This window comes from Gossypium hirsutum, chromosome D01 (genome assembly GCF_007990345.1).
Source record: "Gossypium hirsutum isolate 1008001.06 chromosome D01, Gossypium_hirsutum_v2.1, whole genome shotgun sequence".
NCBI classification, from domain to species: Eukaryota; Viridiplantae; Streptophyta; class Magnoliopsida; order Malvales; family Malvaceae; genus Gossypium; species Gossypium hirsutum.
In genome coordinates this window covers 63,624,419-63,645,762 of record NC_053437.1, presented here as the reverse complement: position 1 = coordinate 63,645,762, position 21,344 = coordinate 63,624,419, and the positions used below count along the sequence as shown (strand labels likewise).

General features: G+C 28.4%; 2 protein-coding genes across 3 annotated transcripts; both read right to left on the bottom strand.

The window, feature by feature from the left end:
* Window positions 1-385: 385 nt before the first annotated feature.
* Window positions 386-2,835, bottom strand: LOC107905287 (DNA-binding protein S1FA). Its single transcript, XM_016831913.2, has 2 exons — window positions 2,555-2,835; window positions 386-1,017 (listed from the first exon to the last, which is right to left on the bottom strand). Exons 1-2 carry the CDS (start codon window positions 2,582-2,584, stop codon window positions 799-801), a joined length of 249 nt encoding a protein of 82 aa, XP_016687402.1. The 5' UTR covers window positions 2,585-2,835; the 3' UTR covers window positions 386-798.
* A 4,512-nt stretch (window positions 2,836-7,347) lies between these two features.
* On the bottom strand, window positions 7,348-9,720 carry LOC121214045 (L-type lectin-domain containing receptor kinase VIII.1). Of its 2 annotated transcripts, XM_041087673.1 has the most exons (2): window positions 9,058-9,698; window positions 7,348-8,826 (listed from the first exon to the last, which is right to left on the bottom strand). In XM_041087673.1, the coding sequence occupies exons 1-2, from the start codon at window positions 9,530-9,532 to the stop codon at window positions 7,430-7,432; spliced, it is 1,872 nt and encodes a 623-aa protein (XP_040943607.1). In that variant the 5' UTR covers window positions 9,533-9,698; the 3' UTR covers window positions 7,348-7,429. The 2 variants fall into 2 exon arrangements, with proteins under 2 accessions (XP_040943607.1, XP_040943606.1); XM_041087672.1 differs by having other exon boundaries at window positions 7,348-9,720.
* Between the last annotated feature and the right edge of the window lie 11,624 nt (window positions 9,721-21,344).

The window sequence follows — 21,344 nt, the reverse complement described above, 5'->3', positions numbered from 1 at the left end:
TTACCAAAATAATATATAATTTAGCAAGAAACTAAAACTAAGACTATAAATACATGTATCTGAAAAATATTTAAAAATATGATAAATATAAAATAATAGATAAAAAAACCAACTATATATGAATATTTGAATGCAATTTTTTTATGATTTCTAATTTGTAGTGGATTGAAAAAGAATATTAGTAAGATGCGGATATTAACTCTCAGATATTTATTATCCGAATCTATTTTATTTCAATCGATAATAAATTGTGCAAAACAATTTACAAATTTCACAGAAATTACAAAAATTCGCCCGACGAGAAGAATCGGTATAAACCAATTGAATTAAATTCCGGATTTCAATGCTTTCCGTTTTTGAAATGATGATATATGAAAAGACATTATTTTTCAACATGGCATGCATTCAAATAATCCAAAGTTTGAACACTAATATCTGACGCTACTAACCAAAAAAAAGTAACCCTATGAAGCACCAATGGCTTCTTTTGGTGAATACTTAGAGATATATCTCTATCAAGTAAACATCACCCAAGTATAGCCATTACCTTGGTTGCATGTTGACGGCTGACCGAAACGAGACAAGTACCGAGATCAATGGAAACATGCAATGAAAATGTGACACATAAACTGCATCCGACGAACAAAGGAACAGTATTTTACTCTCTAGTCTTACCCGAGTATGGGGTTTACTTCTAATTCAGATGTTGAAGTTTTTAACTCTCGAAACTGGACAGAAATTGTGAACAAAACAGTTTTTAACAATGGCGAAAAAAGAGAAAAGTCGGACCTTGAATTCCTACTCCCCTGGTGCTGAGACTCCCTGCTTCAGCCTCTCTCGTTTCATCTTCTTCTTGGATACGGGCTTCTTTTTCCTAGGAGGAAGAGTCTTCTGCGCGTACGAGTAAAGTATGTAGTTTCCCACAAGGAATGTTATCAGTAGTCCACCAATAACCAGCAATACAATCAATCCCGGGTTGAACCCTTTGGCTTCGGTTTCATAGATAATCTTGTCTCCCTATTGCATCACCAGAAACTAAATTATTACCATGTAAGTAAAATATCGGATGAACAAAGATATGTAGCAAACCACAGATACTTGGAGGACCCCGAACCCAATTCGAATATGTTCAGAAAAACGAAATGTCCAAGTAGCATAGAGAGTAAATACATGCATATAAATGCATTGCTTCCAAAGATACATCTATTGTTCTTTATGATTAGAGGTAAAAGGATCACACAAGGTTTATATTGCGAGTTGAGACCCTAAAAACTTTTATATAAAAAATGAAAAGTCCAAGTAGCATAGATGGTAAATACATGCATCAAAAGATACATCTACCGTAATCGATTACACAAGGTTTCTATTAAGACACTGCTAGCTTACTGGAGATGTTTCGTAATCAAGAAGCCTGTAAAAACCTACCATGTAAGCGGACCAGGCATATTTATTATGCTAGGGAAATGGTGATAGTAAAAAAAAAGAAGAAATTGTTAAGGGACATCATATTTTGACAGCCATTGGAAGAATTTTCAGGTTGTCCACTTAAGAATTCAGCCTCCATTTTCCCTTTTCTTTTCTGTTTTCAGGGTAAAAGTAACATGGATGTCAATGCACTAGGAATCCGATTGCATTTTAATCACTCTACTCAAAAAATGGGCAAATTTGTCCCTGTCGTTAAATTAAAAAGCAAATTAATCCTTTCAATTTAAAAAAATTCATCCATTTGTATACCGGACAATGACACCTGATGTGCCACATGTCCTTAATTTTTAACCGTAGAAATGAAAGAAATTTTTAACAAAAATACTTGTTTGCTCTCCGGACTCCGATCTATCGTACAGAAACTAATTTGCCCACTTTTTTAAGTAGAGAGGGTAAAATCCAATCCGACTCCTAATGCTTTACCCTGTTTTCAGAATTCATTAGGAGTATTGATATCGAAAAATTCAATTCGGTCCGAGTTGAATATTCGAATCCCATTCAAAAATGGTGTTCATATTCCAAGAATTATCAAACATACAACGATTTCAATGACTTCTCAGCTCATCTTCAACTCATAAATCAATGGAAACATTAATGACTAAACCAATATTTACATCATCAATTACTATCATTACCATTATTGTGCATTAAAATTGGGCCAAAACACATCAATTATCAACAAGAAAAATACTTTTTTCTTTTCTTTTCTCTTCTTTGTCTCAACGAAAAGGAGATTATTTGCTCAAAGAAAGCATTAAAAATTTTCTCCAAATGAATAAATAAATAATAAATTCGATAATTTATATGCAATAATCTCCAAAGATCTTATTAAAAGGGGGAAAACTAAATTGAGAGAATCAGAATGCGAAATTCTCATAATTAATAAAAAGAACCGAAATTAAACTTGTAAAAACAATAGATCGGGACGATGACATGCAAAAATACAAAGAAATAAAACCAGATCGATAAACTAGAAGGAAATTTTCAAATTAATTTAGCACGGATCTCGTTGAATAGCCAGTCAAAATGAGATTCAAACAAATAACAAGCGATCAAAAGAGGGATGTACCTTATCGGCGAACTCGTACTCGTTCGACATCGCTGCGAACTCAACTGTGAACACGAATTTGGACCAAATAAAGATTCAGAAATTTGGGGAAAAAAATCAAATGAACACGACTTTTAGGTGAAGCAGCTGATTGTATTTATAAATGGACTATTTCAATATATGGGTATTTTTCTGCCATTTTTATGATCCAGTTGAAATTTGAAGCCCATTTTTGTAATGGATCCAATTGAGGAATTGAGCTTTTTACTCTAAAAGGTAATGCAGTATTTGATACCTGAGCTTAGATTCAATATTCATTTTGGCATCTAAATTTAGTTTTAATGTTCATTTTGGTACCTGAATTTTTTCGATTTGATACTTGAGCTTTCTTTTGTCTCAATTAAGTAATGAGTTTGGTTTCGGTGTTAAATGTTCATAGGCTACACAATACCATTTGATCTCGATATCAAATTAAACATTAAAATTAAACTCAGGTATAAAGACTCGAAGACCCTTTACACTAACCTCACGTTCTTTTCTTTGGGCCCATTTGGATAAACGTTTAATTCTAGGGTGGTGTGTTTAGATTTTTTTTTTTTCATGTTACAATATTTAATCTCACCGCAACTATTATAATTACACTAATTATAGATAAACGCACCGTCCATCTAAAGAGACCCTAGACCACAATCAACAAAATTATCTAGGATTGGATAAATTAAAATATTCATTTACAAATTACAATCTAAATATTTTTTAAAATTTTAGTCGTACAATACACAGTCACCATCAACATCAGTGAAGAAGCAGTTTTAGTAAACATAAAATTTAGAGCTGGTCAGGGCAGTCAGAATTTTGTTTTATTTTTTTAATGTCTCAATATCTGAAATTAGGAACAATGCACGTCGGCAAAAAAATCCAAGAGATGCCAATGAAAACAACACAAAATACAAGAATCTTTCATCTTTTCCCTATGGTAAATTTATGATTAAATGACAAAACATTTATAATTCTACCCACATGCAATGATAATCTCAATAAATTCGTGAAAACAAGTAGGGATTTTGTTTCTAACTCGCTTTTAATTAAGGGTAAATCCCACGTAAAAAGTTATTAAATTATTAATAAATTTACGTTTTAGTTATTTAATTTTAAAATGATACAAAATGATTATTGAATTATTCGAAATTTTTTTATTTAAATCATTAGGCTATTAAGGTTTTTTTTTAAATACTGGTTAGCAAACTCCAAGCAACAATTTAATAATTTGTGTGATGGATCTGTACCATGACAAGTAGAATAACACATCTTAGACCTAAGTCTATTTGACGGCCAGTGTTGGAAATCGGAAAAGAAAGTTATTTAAATTTTGGTTTGTAGATTCATGATGTTCAAATATATTTTATGAAGAAAAAAATTGAGCTGTAGAAGATGAGGGAAATGAGAGCTTTTTATTTGTGCAAGTAGTGCGAACAGAAAATGTCATACAACAACAATTTTAACAACTCGATAACTTAAATGGAAACTTTTGAATAGGTCAACGACTATTTTGTAACTTTTCGAATCTGAACGATCAAAACATAAATTTCTATTAATGTAATAACCTTAAATGTTTATATTTAATGTTTATATTTTGTCAGTTAAAATATTTATATTTTAATTATTATTTATTTCATGGTTTTTCTATTCTTTTTTATTATTATTTTGTTAGAGTTTTTGATTTTTTTTTATTTTTGTAATGGTTGAATTAATAGTTAAATCTATTGAAATAAAAATCAATTCAATTCATACAACATTATTATATAAAAATAACATTAAAATTGTTATTATCTTATCTAAAAATAATGCTATATAGAAAACTAATTTTTTAAAATTTTTTATTATATTTGTCGAATTCAGTATTCGCCAATGATATTATTAATCGAATTTAAATAATAAAAATTAAATTTATTATAAAGAATAAATAAATTCGGATTTTAAATTATTTAATGAAAATCTGCCTAGGAAGAGTCTTAACCTATAAATATTACATTGAATGAAGTTAACCACGTTTAAAAAATATAATTTTGTCGATTGAGTCTGAGCTCGATTAGTATGAGTATTGCTGTCAATATAAAAGGACGTGAGTTTGAGTACGCCGAAGCACATTATTCTCCCGGATAATCCTAAACATTGTGTCAAAAAGAACATGTACAATTAAAATTTATAATGAGATTGTTCAAAATAATAATAATAATAATTTTTTGATTTATTAATTTATTAATTTTTTTTATTACACTCAACGGCTATGGGTGATATGACATCGCCACTACTTCAATAAAAAGCAAGATTAAAGGGTTAATTACATAAGATATCTCCAACTTATGAGTTAAATTCTAAATTAGTTTTTGGACTTCAAAATAAAGTATCGTGATCAAAATGATATTTTAATTTGAGGACTTAATTGGAATAATTGAAAGTTTACTTAATTATGACACACTCTGTGAAAATATATTTATTTATAAAAATTTATATAAAAAATTAAATGAAATATTAATTGAAATAGTAAATTTGAATCTTTAGTCCCAAATTGTCATAAGTTTAAGCCCTATCAAGTGTGAATATATATTTTTTAATTTCTTATAGATTTAAATTTATTTTTATAAATTTTATATAAAAAAGTTCAAAGATAAAAATATGCTTCTAACCATTTCACTATTAAATTGATGTCTGGTTGACTCATGATATTAACTTAAATAGACATATAAATTTAGTGTTAAATAAGTTAAAATATGCTTATAGTCCACGTACTCTTAATACATTGGAATTTAATCATTTTACTTTTAAATTTTCAAATTTCATGCCCGATTGTTAACATAGTTAAAATTATACTACTAAACTTACTAGTGTAACATTTTTTTTTTGGTACATTAAGAAGGACAAAACCATAATTAGACTAGGCCGGGCCAAGTTATTTTGTAGCAATCGTCATGTAACTTTTGAAGAATTTCATCCGAGGGTTGCATATATCTATACATGCCTAGAGGACGTTGAATAATTTCTTTAATAGCTCGCAACACTATTGAATGATGCAACTCCACTGATTCGTCTTGAATTAATTGGATTGCAGTCATACTATCCATCTCAAGCACAACCCTTTGAAGACCTAGAGTTCGATGTTTAAAATGAAACAAATATTCACTTACTAGCTATATAACAAAAAAAGACATTAAATCGAACCTAAATTTAACAAAATTATTTTAACTATGTCAATAATTAAACTTGTTTTTCGAAATAAAAGTACAAAGACTAAAATCAAAATGTGCAAAAAGTATAAGGACCTAATGTATGTTTTAGCCATTTAAAAAAAGTATAAATAGATGACCAATTTAAAATTTGATTTATAATTTGAGGACATTTCATGTAATTAACTTATAATAAGAAAGCTGAAATCCCACTTTCTCAAGCAAAACCAAGAATGCTTGTAAAAGATGCAAAAGGAGAAGAAAAGAATGTCTAAATAAAGTCTAAAAGAAAAGGTAAATCAAAACTCCAAGATTAAATGAAACTTTATTTCCTACCTTTCTCTTCAACAACCCCCCCCCACCCATGCAATTGCTTCATCATTTTTTCCTTTATTACCAAACATGATACAAACTCAAACAAAGTTGAACTTGTTAATTTTTTTTTCAATTGTCACCCTTTGATGTAAACGCTTCGAAATTAAAAAATAACGATCATAACGTCACGTTAAATTTTAAAAAAAATTGAAAGAAGAGAAAATTTGAATCGTGATAGTGACAATTTTGAAATTTTAGTGTAGTGGAAAAGACTAAGTAAAAATGCAATTTCATCATTTTAAATCATTTTAATAGTCTATATATTTATAACTTTTAAAGGATTAAATCAAATTTTTATCATTTTTGAGGGGGACAAAGAGTAATTTTACCGTTATTAATTTAAAATTTTATAAATTATAAAGAGCCTAAATGAGTTTTTTATTTTATTTTATCTAAAACCTTAATCAAGACAATCTTTCAAAATATTCTATTTAAATATTCATTTTTTATTGTTTAAAGTTAAATTTATCCCTAAACCTTTTAAAAGAATCGAAAATACCAACTAAAATGTTAAATTTTTAAACATAACAACTCGCATTACAATCAATGTAAACTTCATGTTTCTTTCATCTTCTTTTTTTGTTATTATAAGTTTTTTAAAAATATTTTTATAAATTTTAAAGGGTGATAATAAGAAAAATATTGCATCGGTATTGTTAAAAAAGTAATGATTCGATCAACATTTTCATTAAAAAAAATTAATGACTAATTTTAATTAAAAATAATGATCAAATAGATAAAAAAATGTAAAATTTATAATAATGTTATTAAAAAATATTGGCTTAAAAGTCATAATAATTAATAAATGTAATAAATGTGCACCTTTCCTTAAGTATACTTTACCAAGCCTCTACTCAAACTAATGGGTATGCTTTTTAACAATGGAGATTGCTTGTGAAAGCAACTATCTAACCATCATCTACAATATAAAATACCCATCATATTCTATTAAGAAAATTGACTCCCACCATTTTCATTTGTCTCCAACTACATTGTCATATAGATAACATTAACAATTGATTGAAACCCCCAAAATTTTCAGCATTTCCCCCTCTAATACATAATACAAATTACTCCTTTTATCAGGATGAGACATACATAATACGTCACATGAAACTGATTATCTTTCAATTCAGTGTACGTAGATAAATTTACCTATTTTTCTAAATAAATGAGATAATATATAATCTGACTATTCGTATAAAAACTTTTTTGTATGCTTAAATTACATGTTATTTTGTCATACATAAATAATCAAATAAGCAATATACATGAGTTTGATATTTTTTTCCTTATATCACACAAGATCAAGACCAATGTAGCTATTCTCTGATGAAGAACTAGAGATGGTGACAATGCCATTGTAATCAGATACACTGTCTTGTAATGTTAACAATAGATGGGAAGTGCTAAAACTTGTTGATGGTTTGGTTCTTGGAACCATTGGGACCTCAGCTTCACCCACCAACATTTGGACCACACTTCTCATAGTGGGTCTAGCCAATGGATCAGGGTGTGAACAAGCTAACCCGACCAAAAGTACTCGTCTCATCGCGGATTCCTCGAAACGACCTTCGAGTTTAGCATCGGCAGCGGTTAACAATTTACCTTCTTTATGTAAACCCCAAACCCATTCCACCAAATTGCCACTCACACGAGCCGGAGCTTTCCCTGTCTCGATCGGTCTTCTGCCGCTAGCTACCTCTAAGACAACCGCTCCGTAGCTGAACACGTCGGTTTTATCCGTCGCTCGTCCTGTTAGAAGGTATTCGGGAGCTAAATACCCCATCGTGCCGGCGGCTACCGTTGCATCCGGGGACTTATCGTGTTCAACTTGCCGAGCTAAACCGAAATCTCCGAGCTTGGCATTGTAAGCTTCATCCAACATTATGTTGCTGGTTTTAACATCTCTATGAATAACTTGCCGATCACATTCTTGATGTAAATAGGCTAATGCTGAGGCCACCCCTAACAAAATTTTTTGCCTTTCAGGCCATGGCAATGGCGTTTTGGCTTCAAATAAAGCTTTATCAAGACTCCCTTTAGGCATTAAATCATAAACTAATAAAATCTCTCCTTTTTCATGGCACCATCCTTGTAATCTTACAAGATTTCGATGCCTTAGAGTTCCGATTATTAATAACTCAGCTAAAAACTCGTTCTTCCCTTGACTGTTATGACTACATCTTTTGACGGCTACAATGTCACCATTTTCCGGCAAAATACCTTTATAAACAGTCCCAAAAGCACCATGGCCGATGATTCTATTGGCATCGAAGCATCTCGTGGCGGCTTTAAGCTCTTTGTAAGTGAATTCTTTTGGCGATTTGATTATCTCCGATGCAAAAGATTGGCCTAATTTGTTCTCATGTTTGAACTTTTTAGAGTAAACCCAGATTAAAGCACCGGCAAATAGAGCTAAAAAGAAAGCTCCGGCGGTTACCACCCCTGCTACAGCTCCTGGACCTTCTCTGCAAAGCTGGTTATGGCATGAAGAAGAAGGAGGAGAAGGAGAAGAAGACGACGGCGGAAGAGGCGGCGGTGATTTAAAGGAATCCGCGGTTGGGTTTGTTAAAGTAGTCGCAGTTGACGGCGGCGGAGATGTTGGCCCTGATCCTGACCCTGACCTTGAACTGAAACTCCACCATTCGATGCTATGAACCTCAGTGCTTCCTTGTGTTGAGCCTGAAAATCCTACGTACATGAAATCATTAACATACTGATCAAGGCTTAAACTCACTGATAAAATGGGGTTTTTAGGCTTCAAATTTGAGTACGAAATCGAAATATTCAAAACCCCAAATGAAGAATCGTATTCGATCCATGAATTAATAACATTTCCACTCTTTAGATCGATATCTAAACCACCCAAATCGGCAGCTTGTGATGAAACTACACTGTTCAGATCCAACCCAACATGGTTACCATTAATGTCTTTGTATTCAACGTCCATGAGAGTATCGAATTCCACCGCCACGAAACCCAATGCTTGACCTTTATCATCAAGAAGTCCCAATGAACCCCCACCGGCGCCGACGAAATCACTGTCCGGTGAAATGACAAAGGCTAAACCACCGCCGATGGAAGATGGGTTAAGGTTACTGATGGAAAATGAGAAGAAAGTGGAGAAACTACAAAGTTTATGAGTTCCTGGTTGTCTGAATCTCACCGGTTTTGAATATAAAACTCTACCGGCACCGGAATCCGGTACTTCAACGTCGCGAGTGAGCCTGACGCTCCCGTTGCTTAAGTGAGCGTCCCCTAACAGTTTCAAACTGGTGAGAGACAAGGTTCCAAAATCAAACTCTGTGGTTGAAAAGATACTGTTGAAGCTTAAGACAAAACAGAGGAACCGAACAGAGAAAATTATTGAAGCAAAGTTGTAAGAAACTGGCAACATTATTCTTCAGTTTCTGGTTATTTAAAGAAACCCCATTTACAACAACAAAAATAAAGCTTGTTTGGGTGGGGAAGGGATTTGAGAGGAATTGAAGAAGGAGAGTTTTTTTTCTTGCTAAAAAAGAAGAGCAAATTTAAGAAAGAAAAGAATAGTCTGAAGGAGAAAGAGAGAAGGGTGAATTTTTGGAGAATCTACGGAGAGTGGGTGGGTGATGAGATGAAGATGACAGGTGGATAGGTAACGCGACACGTGGATATTTGCAACGGTTATTTTTTCTGTTTCAGTGATTATAAAAATGAAGATTGAAAGTGTGACAATTAAAAGAAATTTAACAACATTTATCGATCTAATCAATCTAATTGATTCGTTTAATTTGATTAAATAAATTATTAAAAATTATATAAAATTTTAAAATTTTACTTCAATTGTCTAATTTAATTAATTTATACCGATTTTTAAATTAAATGATTTAATACCTTTCTAAAGATTAAAACCTTGGCCGATTTTTTATTTAACCAATTGATCTGATATAATTAAGGGAGATTTATCGGTGATTTTAGAATTCTATTCATGTGTAAAATAGTAAGTCTATATATGTAAATTTTTTGTAAATTTTATTTTGAAATTTAAAGTTGTTTATTGTTTGTATTAAATTCAAGTATTATTATTTATTGTAATTGATTAAGTCTTAATTCGATTGGCATGAGTATTGTCCTTAATGTAAGAAAATGTGAGTTTATGTGCTTTAAAGCGCATTATCTTCCTATTTATGGGTTGGAAAGGAGCTACGGATAAATTATCTAATTTCATTAAAAAGCGATAAATAAATATTTTTATTAATATCCACAATTAAGTGAAGTAATTTTTTTTAAGTTTGCCCTTGGTCTATATTTAATAAATAAATAAATAAGAGTCAATTTCGATGTCTAAATTCAAGTTTAATCATGTGAGAGCTTTTTTGTTTTTTTGGTGTTTTTCCAATTATACAATATTCAATTAATTTAATATTGTTGAGTGATATATAAATTTAATAGTTGAATCTAATTAATTAAACTGTTTATAATATTACTTTAATTTAAAAAAATATAATTAAAGTTTGGATCTATTTTTATTAATGTCAAATAACAACTATTAATGCATTATTTTTTATTAAAAACAATGCATTAATTTATTTTTATAATATTAATTCAATTTAAAAAATATTAATTAAAGTTTGGATATATTAACGAGTGTCTATAAATGTCAAATAATGGTAATTTAAAGCATTGCATTTAGTAAATCTAAGAAAAATAGTTGTTTTTATTAAACTTTATAAAAAAAAATTCAGATTACATTTTAGTGACTTATTGTTTTATTACGAGGTGGTTACTTTGTTGTTAAGCTTGGTTACTTCTCTAACAACAATCCTGCATGACGGTCTAAATAGGTTTTAAATGCCAACTTGAATGTCCAACTGGGACTAGAATAGGTTTTTAATTAATTAAAAATTTTAAATTAATTACATATTGAACTGGAAAAGAAAAAATTGTTCGTCTCCTTTTTCTTTTAGTTTTCTTTTCTATTTTGACTGAAAAAACTATTCCCATCCCAATTGGACATCAGTTGGTATTTAAAACCCGTTTGCACTGACACGTAGAATTGTCATTAGAGAGAAAACGGAACTTAACGATAAAGTGACTACTTCGTAACAAAACGATAACATAAGTGACTAAAATATAATCCGAGGCAAACAAAAGTGACTATATTTACAATTTATCTAAAATAAATAACTTCAATATAAGAATTATTGTAAATAACAACTAAAAAATAATAGTATCGATAAACATCAATTAATAAAATCCTTTATTTCAATAATTAATCATTTTATACAATTATTTGAACTTTTAAGCTGAAATTGGTAATTGTTATAAAATAAATAGACGGAGAGTAAATTACAAAAAAAATGGGAGAGCAAAAGAGATAGCGTATTTTATTGATCAATCGGAATATTTACAAAACTTTTCTAAAGTTTCAATAAAATATTTCGATTGATCAATAGAATATGCTCTCTCTTTACTCTCATATTCTCGTTGTTCTTTTTTTTATCTTTTTATTTTATAACAATAAATTTATATTCTAAAAAAATATGGATTAGCCAACTCTAAAATTGAGGTCTAAAATTTCAGTAAATAATTATATTATTTTAAGTGTGAGTTTGGATGGGCGGTGCGTTTACCTGCGGTTAGTGTAAAAACAGCGGTGGCGGTGAGATTAGATACTGTAGCGATACTGTAGCGTGAGACAAAAAGTAAGCTAAACGCACCGCACCGCACCCAATCGCCCATCCAAACCCACCCTAAGTTTCCATGTTGAATAAATCTCGAATATCTCACCAACTAGTCACATGTTGTTCAAATTAAACAAAAAAAATGTCAGAAGAAAATATTATTTATTGGTTTAAAATCATAAACATTAATATAATACACTTATTACACTGTTACAAGTTATTGTACCATAATGGGGATTGAATTTTGGTCTTTATCCTTTTATAATGAGTATCAAGATTCTTCTATCCAAGGACGAATTCATAATTTTTTAAGGGGTGAGAGAAAATTATAGAATTTTAAGGTATATGTCAATTTTAAATAATATTTAGGGTTTTAGATTATTTTTTAAAATATTTAAAAAAGTAAGTCGATTTTGGGGGAAGAAACAGAAAATGCGTTTTCTTTATTAACTTAACACATTAGCTTATTTGGTTAGATAGTTATATATTACTGGTTTTATCCTTGAGTCCTGGGTTTAATTTCTCTCCGACTCGTATTTATTTATTTTTATTTCATATTGTTTTAAACTTTTTTTAAATTGATTAATAATTAATAAATATATTTTTAATTCATCTATTTAATTAATAATTCTTTTATTTCCATAAATAAAATAATAAATATGTAATTATATAATAAAAATATATATTATATACATTATTATGTTAAAGATATTTTTAAATAATAACTCCTTTATTTATATATATAAATTAATAAATATATTTCTTTTTTCAAAATCGGTCCAAAACCCTTAATACCATTTAAAACTACCATATACATCAAATTTACCCACTAAAGTTAGTAGAGTTTAAAATGAATTACAAAAATTTAAAGGGTTAAAAATGAAAATTTTAAATTAATTAGAGGTTTTAAAAGCTTAAATTGGCTAATTAAATATTATTAGGGGCTATAATTGCAATTATCCCATTAGCTAGAGCGCCAAAACCCTCCTTGCCGAGGCTTCATCCCCTCTTATATCTTAGAAAAAGGAGTAATAAAATATTTTTAAAAACATGTTAATTATATGAGGTGGACTTAATTAAATGATGTGAATTTTTATAAAATTTATGTGGAATTATTATTATTATTATTATTATTATTTTGGTAAGAAGAAGAAACTAAAAAAACTTTACAGTGTTTACCAACACTTTCATGTAGTAATTCCACAGCAATTTGTTTGGGTGGACCATAGTAAATGGGCAATCCAATTGGATAATGACCACCTAGAGCTGTCATATTATCCGCAACCATGTTAGTTAAACGTGAAACATACAATACCTTAATATTCCGATCCTTTGCTATCTAATGTCTAATAAATTGTACCAAACTTAACTTGACTTCCTCTGCTTGCCCATTAAGAATATTAACCGCAGTTCAAACTGTCACTCTCCACCAGCATTTGTTTAATCCTCTCTTCCATTCTATATCTAAACCATCCATAATAGCCCATAGTTCCGCATCAATTACAGAACATATGTCTATATGTCTACTGAAACTAGTAACCCATTTGCCTCTGTTATCTCGAATCAATCTACCAGTTGCTGCTCTACCCGTCGTCAAATGCTTGGCACCGTCCGCATTTAACTTGCGCCACTCTTCCGGGGGTGGTTGCCAACAAATCCGATCATTGTTTTGATAATACATGTTCATACAATTCATTATGGGATTAAAAACTCAAATAACTGTATTTAACCGATAAATAGACTATAAAATCGGATTGAATTAAACGATATTGTTTAAGTTATTTAAGATATAATAAAGTGGGTGAACATTTCACGTTAGTTAAAAATATCATATCATATTATATTTTAAATTAATATTATATGATTTAATTAAGTCCATTTTATTAAATTAATAATTTTTTCAACTTCTATAAATAAGGCCATTTTTCTTATTTTTCTAACGAATATTTTTTTAGTAAAAACGAAGAATTAAATTTTTTTTTTACTAAAATAAACCCACACTATAATACAAATAAAAATTCATAGTACTATTACCTATATTTATTCTCATTAATGATCATAAAAACAGAAAAAATAAATAAATCCTAAAATTATTTGAGTTCGTATTGTCACGCGCATATGAGGGGCGTGGGTCATGCTTTCACTAAGCTCCAAGCTAGACAAGTGTGGATGAGAGCAGAAGCAACTTAGATAATACAACGGACAATATGAAATCGGTGAAAGTCACTTCCAAGTCTATTTATTATAGGATTTATATCGAATTAGTCCCTCTATTTTTAAATGAATCAATTTAATCCATCTACTTTTTTTAAACTATAATAAAATTTAATATTTAAAAATGACATAAGATTTTACTTGAAAAACTATAAAAAGTCTTCAAAATATTAACTTAAATAATAAATATTAACCCTTTTGAAATTTGGTCTTATTTAATTTTTTAATAGTATAATGACTAAATTAATCCATTTAAGAATAGAGAGACTAATTTAATCTGATCTCTATAATAAAAGGACCTGTCAAGTACATTCACCGATAAAAATTTATATCTATGTGTTTATTACTTTCATTTTTTTTTACATTATAAGATAATAGTTAAATTTTAATTTTAAACCCTAACCTTTTTAATTTTCAGAAATTGCACAAAAATGGTCAAGTTTTAGTTTTGGTCCCTATATTATGTTCAAATTTTAGATTTAATATATGTACTTTAAATTTTGACATGATTTAGTACTTCAAATTTTGTAATATCATTAGTTAGCTTAAATACATTATTTTAATTAAAAGGCTGAAATGGATTTTAAGAATTATCAACACTTCCATTAAAATTAAATCAATTACAATGTAATTTTTTTATCACGAATCTAGGGGGGCTGGCAGGGGCCCGATCCCTCCTAAAATGAAAAATTACTATTTAGGCCCTTTAAAATTTTTTAAAATTTAAAATTTATAAAGGTAAAATTGCACTTTAGCTCCCCCTAAAATTATAAAAAACTTGATTTAATCCTTTAAAAATTATAAATATATAGACTATTAAAATTTAAAATTTCATTCGGCCCCCCTAAAAAAATTTTCTGGCTTCACCCCTATTATCACGTAACTGTTAAATGATTTTTTGTTTCAAAATGTTGCACCTAAAATTTAATAGAAGAATTTTTAATAACTGCGAGAACTTAACCCGACATGTAATACGAGTTAGAAACCATATTAATATCAATTTAAAATTATGTTTGATATATTAATGTATTAATATTTTTATTAAACAAATAGATCACCAAATTATAGTGTGATGAACATACTTATGTCTTTTAGTACCAAACTTATCACCAAAATTAAAATATGTGTTTTTAGTATGTTGAATAATTATATTTATTATGAAAATTATATATATAAAAAAAAGCATTAGCAAGAAGATATGAGAATATATTTGCCACATCATCGTCTCTAAATCGTTTAGAGACTAATCCAAATTTTTATTTTAAATGTATAAATTAAATTATAAATTTCATTATTGTATTAATTTGTTGTTTTAGGATTATTAAAGGGATTAAACTGAAATTTTATCTTATCGAGAGTGAAAGTGTACTCTTACCCTTAAATTAACTTATAATTTTAGAATTTTTAAAAGGACTAAAATAAAAATTTGTCATAGTGAAAGGCAAAGCCCTTGCTTACCTCTTGACTCATCCATATTCACATCATAGGTCAGTTAGACTCTAGTTCGAATTTTTTTTTAAACATTAGTTTCATTATAGATTCGTATCATCTTCGCACTTTTTGATACAATGCCTAGAACTATTTATAACCTCTCCCCAACCCTTAAATAGGAGGATAATGTACTTCAGCGCACTCGAACTGATGACCTATATTTTACATATTATTTAAGATAATTTTTTTATAAAATGAAATAAAAAGTCAAAAGTATATATTGATTTATATTAATGATGCAAATATAACATTTAAGCTTTGAATTGGTATAATTATATAAATATTTTTTATTTTAATTTAAATATATACATGAAAATTTTATTTTCATCTAATTATATATATTTAAAATAATTAAAAAACAATTATTTTAAAATTCAGTAAATGTATATTTTTATGTAAATCTAAAATTTAAATTTCATATTTATCAAAATATATATATATACAATAAAGAAACTTTCCTTTGTCATTTCTTTCTCTACCTTTCTTCTTATCCAATCAAAGTTTGTGGTTTTCAACTTAAAAGAGTTTGATTTGATTGCCTTGTCTAAAAAGAAAGTTTTTCTTTTCTTTTCTAACCAAGTTTTTTAAGGTTACACTACAAAAATAGTCACTTTTGTTTGACTTAGATTACATTTTAGTCACTTATGTTTGAAATGTTATGTTTTAGTCACTTACATTATCATTTTGTTACGAAGTGGTCACTTTATCGTTAAACTCTGTTACCTCCCTAACAAAATTCCTACGTGACAGTCCAAATGGGTTTTAAATACCAACTTGAATGTTTATTTGTTGGGATGAAAATAGGTTTTTGATTAAATAAATTTAATTTAGACTTCCACATAGGATATCCAAGTTGGCATTTAAAACCCATTTGGACTGCGACGTAGAACCACCATTAGGGAGGTAACGGAGCTTAATGGTAGAGTCACCACTTCATAACAAAACGGTAACGTAAGTAACTAAAATGTAATCTAAGATAAAGAAAAGTGATTATTTTTGTAGTTTACCTGTTTTTTAAATATTAATTAATTATATTTTATAATAATGTTTTTATATTTGATAATAATTAATGATAATGTTTGATTATTTTATTTATTTATTATTTTTTCCATAATATGGTTTAAAAACATTTATTAACAAAAAATAAATAAATATTGCATGTGATGGGCCCATTTACCAACCCATAGATCTGGGCCCTACGTTAGGTGGACGTGCACGAGTTCGAGACATCTAATCATTGATTTTATAGTCAGGTTATTTCATCGGACGGTCCAGATGGAGCCATGCGAATGGAGGAATCTCTTATACTCTCTCTCTCTCTCGACGTTTATCCTTTTTTGGTTGGTGACTTTTCCACCCGTGATTTTTATTTATCCAATGACTGATTTTTCCTCTCTTTTTTTATTTTCTTTATTTAATGATTTTTTAATAAAACTTAAATCAAATCAAATTATTTCATGGGTAAACTAAAAAATAGTCACTTTTATTTGTCTCAGATTATGTTTTAGTTATTTACGTTATCGGTTTGTTATGAAATGGTTACTCTACCGTTAAACTCCGTTACCTCTCTAATAATAATCTTATGTGGCAGTCAAATTGACTTTTAAATGCCAAATTGGATGTCTAATTGCTGGGATGAAAATGAGTTTTTAATTAAATGAGTTATGTTTTTCTTTTTTTTCCTGAAATTATTGTTTTTTACATTTTTAAGCAGTTGAAACAACGGTCTAATCAGTTTAACCAATTAGATCGAGAAACGATAGTCTAATCAGTTCAACTATCAATCCAATTCGAAAAAACATTGCTTAAAGGATATTTCAAATTAGATTAAATTAAATTAAGTCTTCTTTTATTAAATTCAAGTAATAAATTGCCAATTTTAAATTGTTCCCAAACTTCAAATATTTAACCAAGTCTTCGAAATATCAATATCGTATCAATTAGGTCCTCATGTAAGTTCAGCCATTAGCTTGGGTGTTAAACACTATCTCAAATATAATATGGAGTGTATTTACAACACTTGGATTCTAAATTTTATTGACAAAAGTGTTTACAATTTGATCCATGTGACTCAAACCGCAATTAACGCTTAAATTGATTATTATGCTAGCAAAAAACTTGAGTGATACAATACCGATACTTTAATAACTCAGTTAAATCGTCTTGAAATTCAACGACCAATTCAAATTTGGGCCAATGTCGCAATTAACCCCTAATGAAAAACTTGTTTTTCCTTTTTCCGGATAGAGTTTTATTTTAATAATTTTGTTTGGTGGTTCATTCAAAATTAAAAATATATATTTAAAAATTATAAATGGGTTATATACATGTGAATAATTATTATTTATATATTGGAAATTAATGGACAAAATAATAATGGAAAGGTACCCTAAATTGTACTTAACAACTTAAATGTGAATCCTGTCTCTTTTTATATATATATTTTTCATATAAAACATAAATATAAATATAAGTTACATTATTTTTAAATATAAATTAATGGTGGGCTTGGACTCTTTGATTAAATGGATAAATAGCAACTTTAATCCCTCTGAATTAAAAAATATTTAATTTAAACTCTATTTAAATAAATTTTTTATTTTTATTCATCCACTGTTTTGTCCAATTCCTTGTGTTATTGTTAGCTCAAACCATTGACATGATTTCACTACTTTAATGCCATGATATTGATTCTATTAGTTGAGTATTTATTAATATTTTCTATATTATTATAATGGTTGGTTATGTTAAATACATAATTGAAGATAAGTTGATCTGTGACGGTTCACCCGACTGTGTCGAAAGTAAAAAATATATATATATATATATTAAGATTAAGGTAATGTATGGAAGATTTTTTTTTTGGATTTAATTAGTATTTAAATTTAAATTTTTAATTAATTTGGTATTTTTATTGATATACAGCCAACACTCTTATTTTTATCATTTTCAACTAATTAAATTATGCCACGTGTATTGAATACCATTAAGATTATGCTACGTGTATTAGAAAATAAAAAAATAATTTAAATTGTAAATGAATTTTAAAAAAATTAATTAATTAATTAATTTTACAATTAAATAAACTTACATTTATCTTTTTATTTTAATACTAATTAATTAAAATAGATTGAAAATTAAAAGAAAAAACTTTATTTTCCCCGTTCAATCACCGTTCAAGATTGTCTTCTTCTTCCTGCACCATCACCTTTATGTTAACAATGAAAACACATAGTTCACAGGAACACAATGAAAAAAGCCCAGATCTCAATATGCAAAGGTCTTGCTCTTGACTCTTGACCTGAAAACTTGCAACAAAAAGGACGAAACAAAGATTAGAACTAAAAAAAGCAAGAAGAGTCATACATCAAAAGGGAAAAGCGAAAGAAGACAAACATAAAAAGAGAGGAAGGAAAACTTTATCTTGATTTAGAACTTGAGAATATTTTCAGAATCTTTTTTTTTTTGAATTTTTTTGCTATATATAAAAAAGAGGGATAAGTTTTTGCTATATATTTTCCGAGCATTGTATTTGAGATGAATTGTATAGAGGCAGTTAATCTGTTAAGTGGTCATACTTGAGATTAGAACTTGTTTGAGAAGAGGGTGAAGGATTTATTGAAACAGATGAAGGAATTTCGAGTGGTTTATGTATAACCAACCTTGTCATGAGAATGAAAAGTTTTTGACGAACCTTGCTGGACAGTTTATGATATTGTGGTGGTTGAGGCTCCCAACTTCATGGCAAGACAAAACAGATAAGTTGTTTCTGTTTTACTTTAATATTTTCTTTGTGAACAAAAAAAAAGAGAAATTTTAAGATAGTTAAGCCATAAGTCAGAGAGCTCCTTCTCACTTTCTTCTTTGATGAAGGGGTAAAAGTATTATGAATTTTTTTGTATTAGAAATCGGATTCCATTTTGTGAGCAAACTGGTCTTTCTACTGTTAAAGATAGGCTCATGTACGTCAGATGAGGTACATGTAACATGCCATGTGTAACTTTCTAATTATTCTGTCATTCATACCAATTTTTAAGAGTAAAAATAGACTAATTTACCCTTTTTTGAGTAAAAAATAAAGTACAATCTGAGTTCTAATATATATACCCTATGATACTTTTGCCTCATGAAAATGAGTGATTATAGAAAAATTGCTGATATAATTTTGATATTTTTAAACTTCACATTTATTATACAGAAGGACATCATAATTTGTAATGATTAATACTCATATATTTAATTTTATGAATATTTTTATGGATTAATTATAGGTTATATTATGATTATTAATTGATTTTTTTATATGTGTGTTGTATAAAATAATAAAAAAACCTCAATAAACATATATAATAATAAATAATAACCATAACAATCGTATGGCGTAATTTAGAAGTCAGATCCAGCAAGCTACCCATTTCCCTCGTGATTTAATATGTTAAAACATGTGAATGAAACGTAATGGGCATGAAAGAAACATGAAAAAACAACATCTTCTCAATTAAAAAACAACCCACGAAAAACAAACTGAGTTTTAATTCGATTTGCATGAGTATTGTTGTGAATATAAGAATATATAGATTCGAGTACACTGAAATACATTATCATCCTATTTATGAATTAGAAAAAAGTTATGAATAATTCTAGGCATCGTGTAAAAAAAAACAGATATAATCATAGGCGAATTCGGGGGTTGGCAAAGGCCTCGACCCCCAAAAATAAAAAATTGTTGTTTTAGCTCTTTAAAAGAATTTAAAATTTAAAATTAGTAAAGGTAAAGTTACACTTTGACTTCCTAAAATTACGAAAATTTAATTTAATCATTTTAAAATTATAAAGCTATAAATTGTTAAAAATTAAAATTTCATTTCGACCTCTCTACAAAAAAATATTATGGGTTTGCCCATGGATATAATTAGAACCATAAAATGGAATAATTCTCTCTTTACCTAAAAATCAAATGAAGACAACTAAGGATGGAGACAATCTTGCAAATACATTGAAAACCATCATTTCTCGTTTTGAAAAACCAGCTTCTCATGTGGCAGCAAGTCAGTGGTACCGTTAATTCGACCATGATTGTCAGAGGGCTAAATAAACCCTTTTATCGAAATTGTATTTTCGAATAAATGGATCGTTATCGTTTTTGGTTTTCAACTGAAGAATATTTTCTGTTAGTCTCATATCATAAATTGTTTCAAGTGTGGGTTTGAACAATTCAAATCAAACATAGAATTAAAAATAAAATTTTAATTAATTTTTTTTATTTTTAGTTTGAAAGTAAAATCTTTTATCAATATATATCGATAGAATTATTATTCTAAAAAATAATTATTATTTATGCATTGGAAGTTAATCGACAAAATAATAATGGAAGGTACCCTAACTTGTACTTAACAACTTAAATGTGCATCCTGTCTCTTATTTTTTTTTCATATAAAACATAAATGCAAATATAAATTACATTAATTTGGAATACAAATATTAAATTCATCTATTTTTTTTCATTTTTATTACATTATTTAAAATATAAATTAACGGTTCCATATTACTCTATGGGCTGTATCTATAATTAGGTTTTGTCTAGAGGCATATATAAGGGGACAGTGAGGAATTTGGCCTCTTTCATTAAATGGATTAATAGCAACTTTAATCCCTCTCGTTACAAAATATTTAATTTAAACTCTAATTAAATAATTTTTATTTTAATTTTACCCTCAAACTTTTAAAATTTTATTTTGACTCATCCATAGTTTTGTCCAATTCCTTGTGTTATTGTTAGCTCAAACCATTGACATGATTTCACTACTTTAATGCCATGATATTGATTGTTTATAAATATTT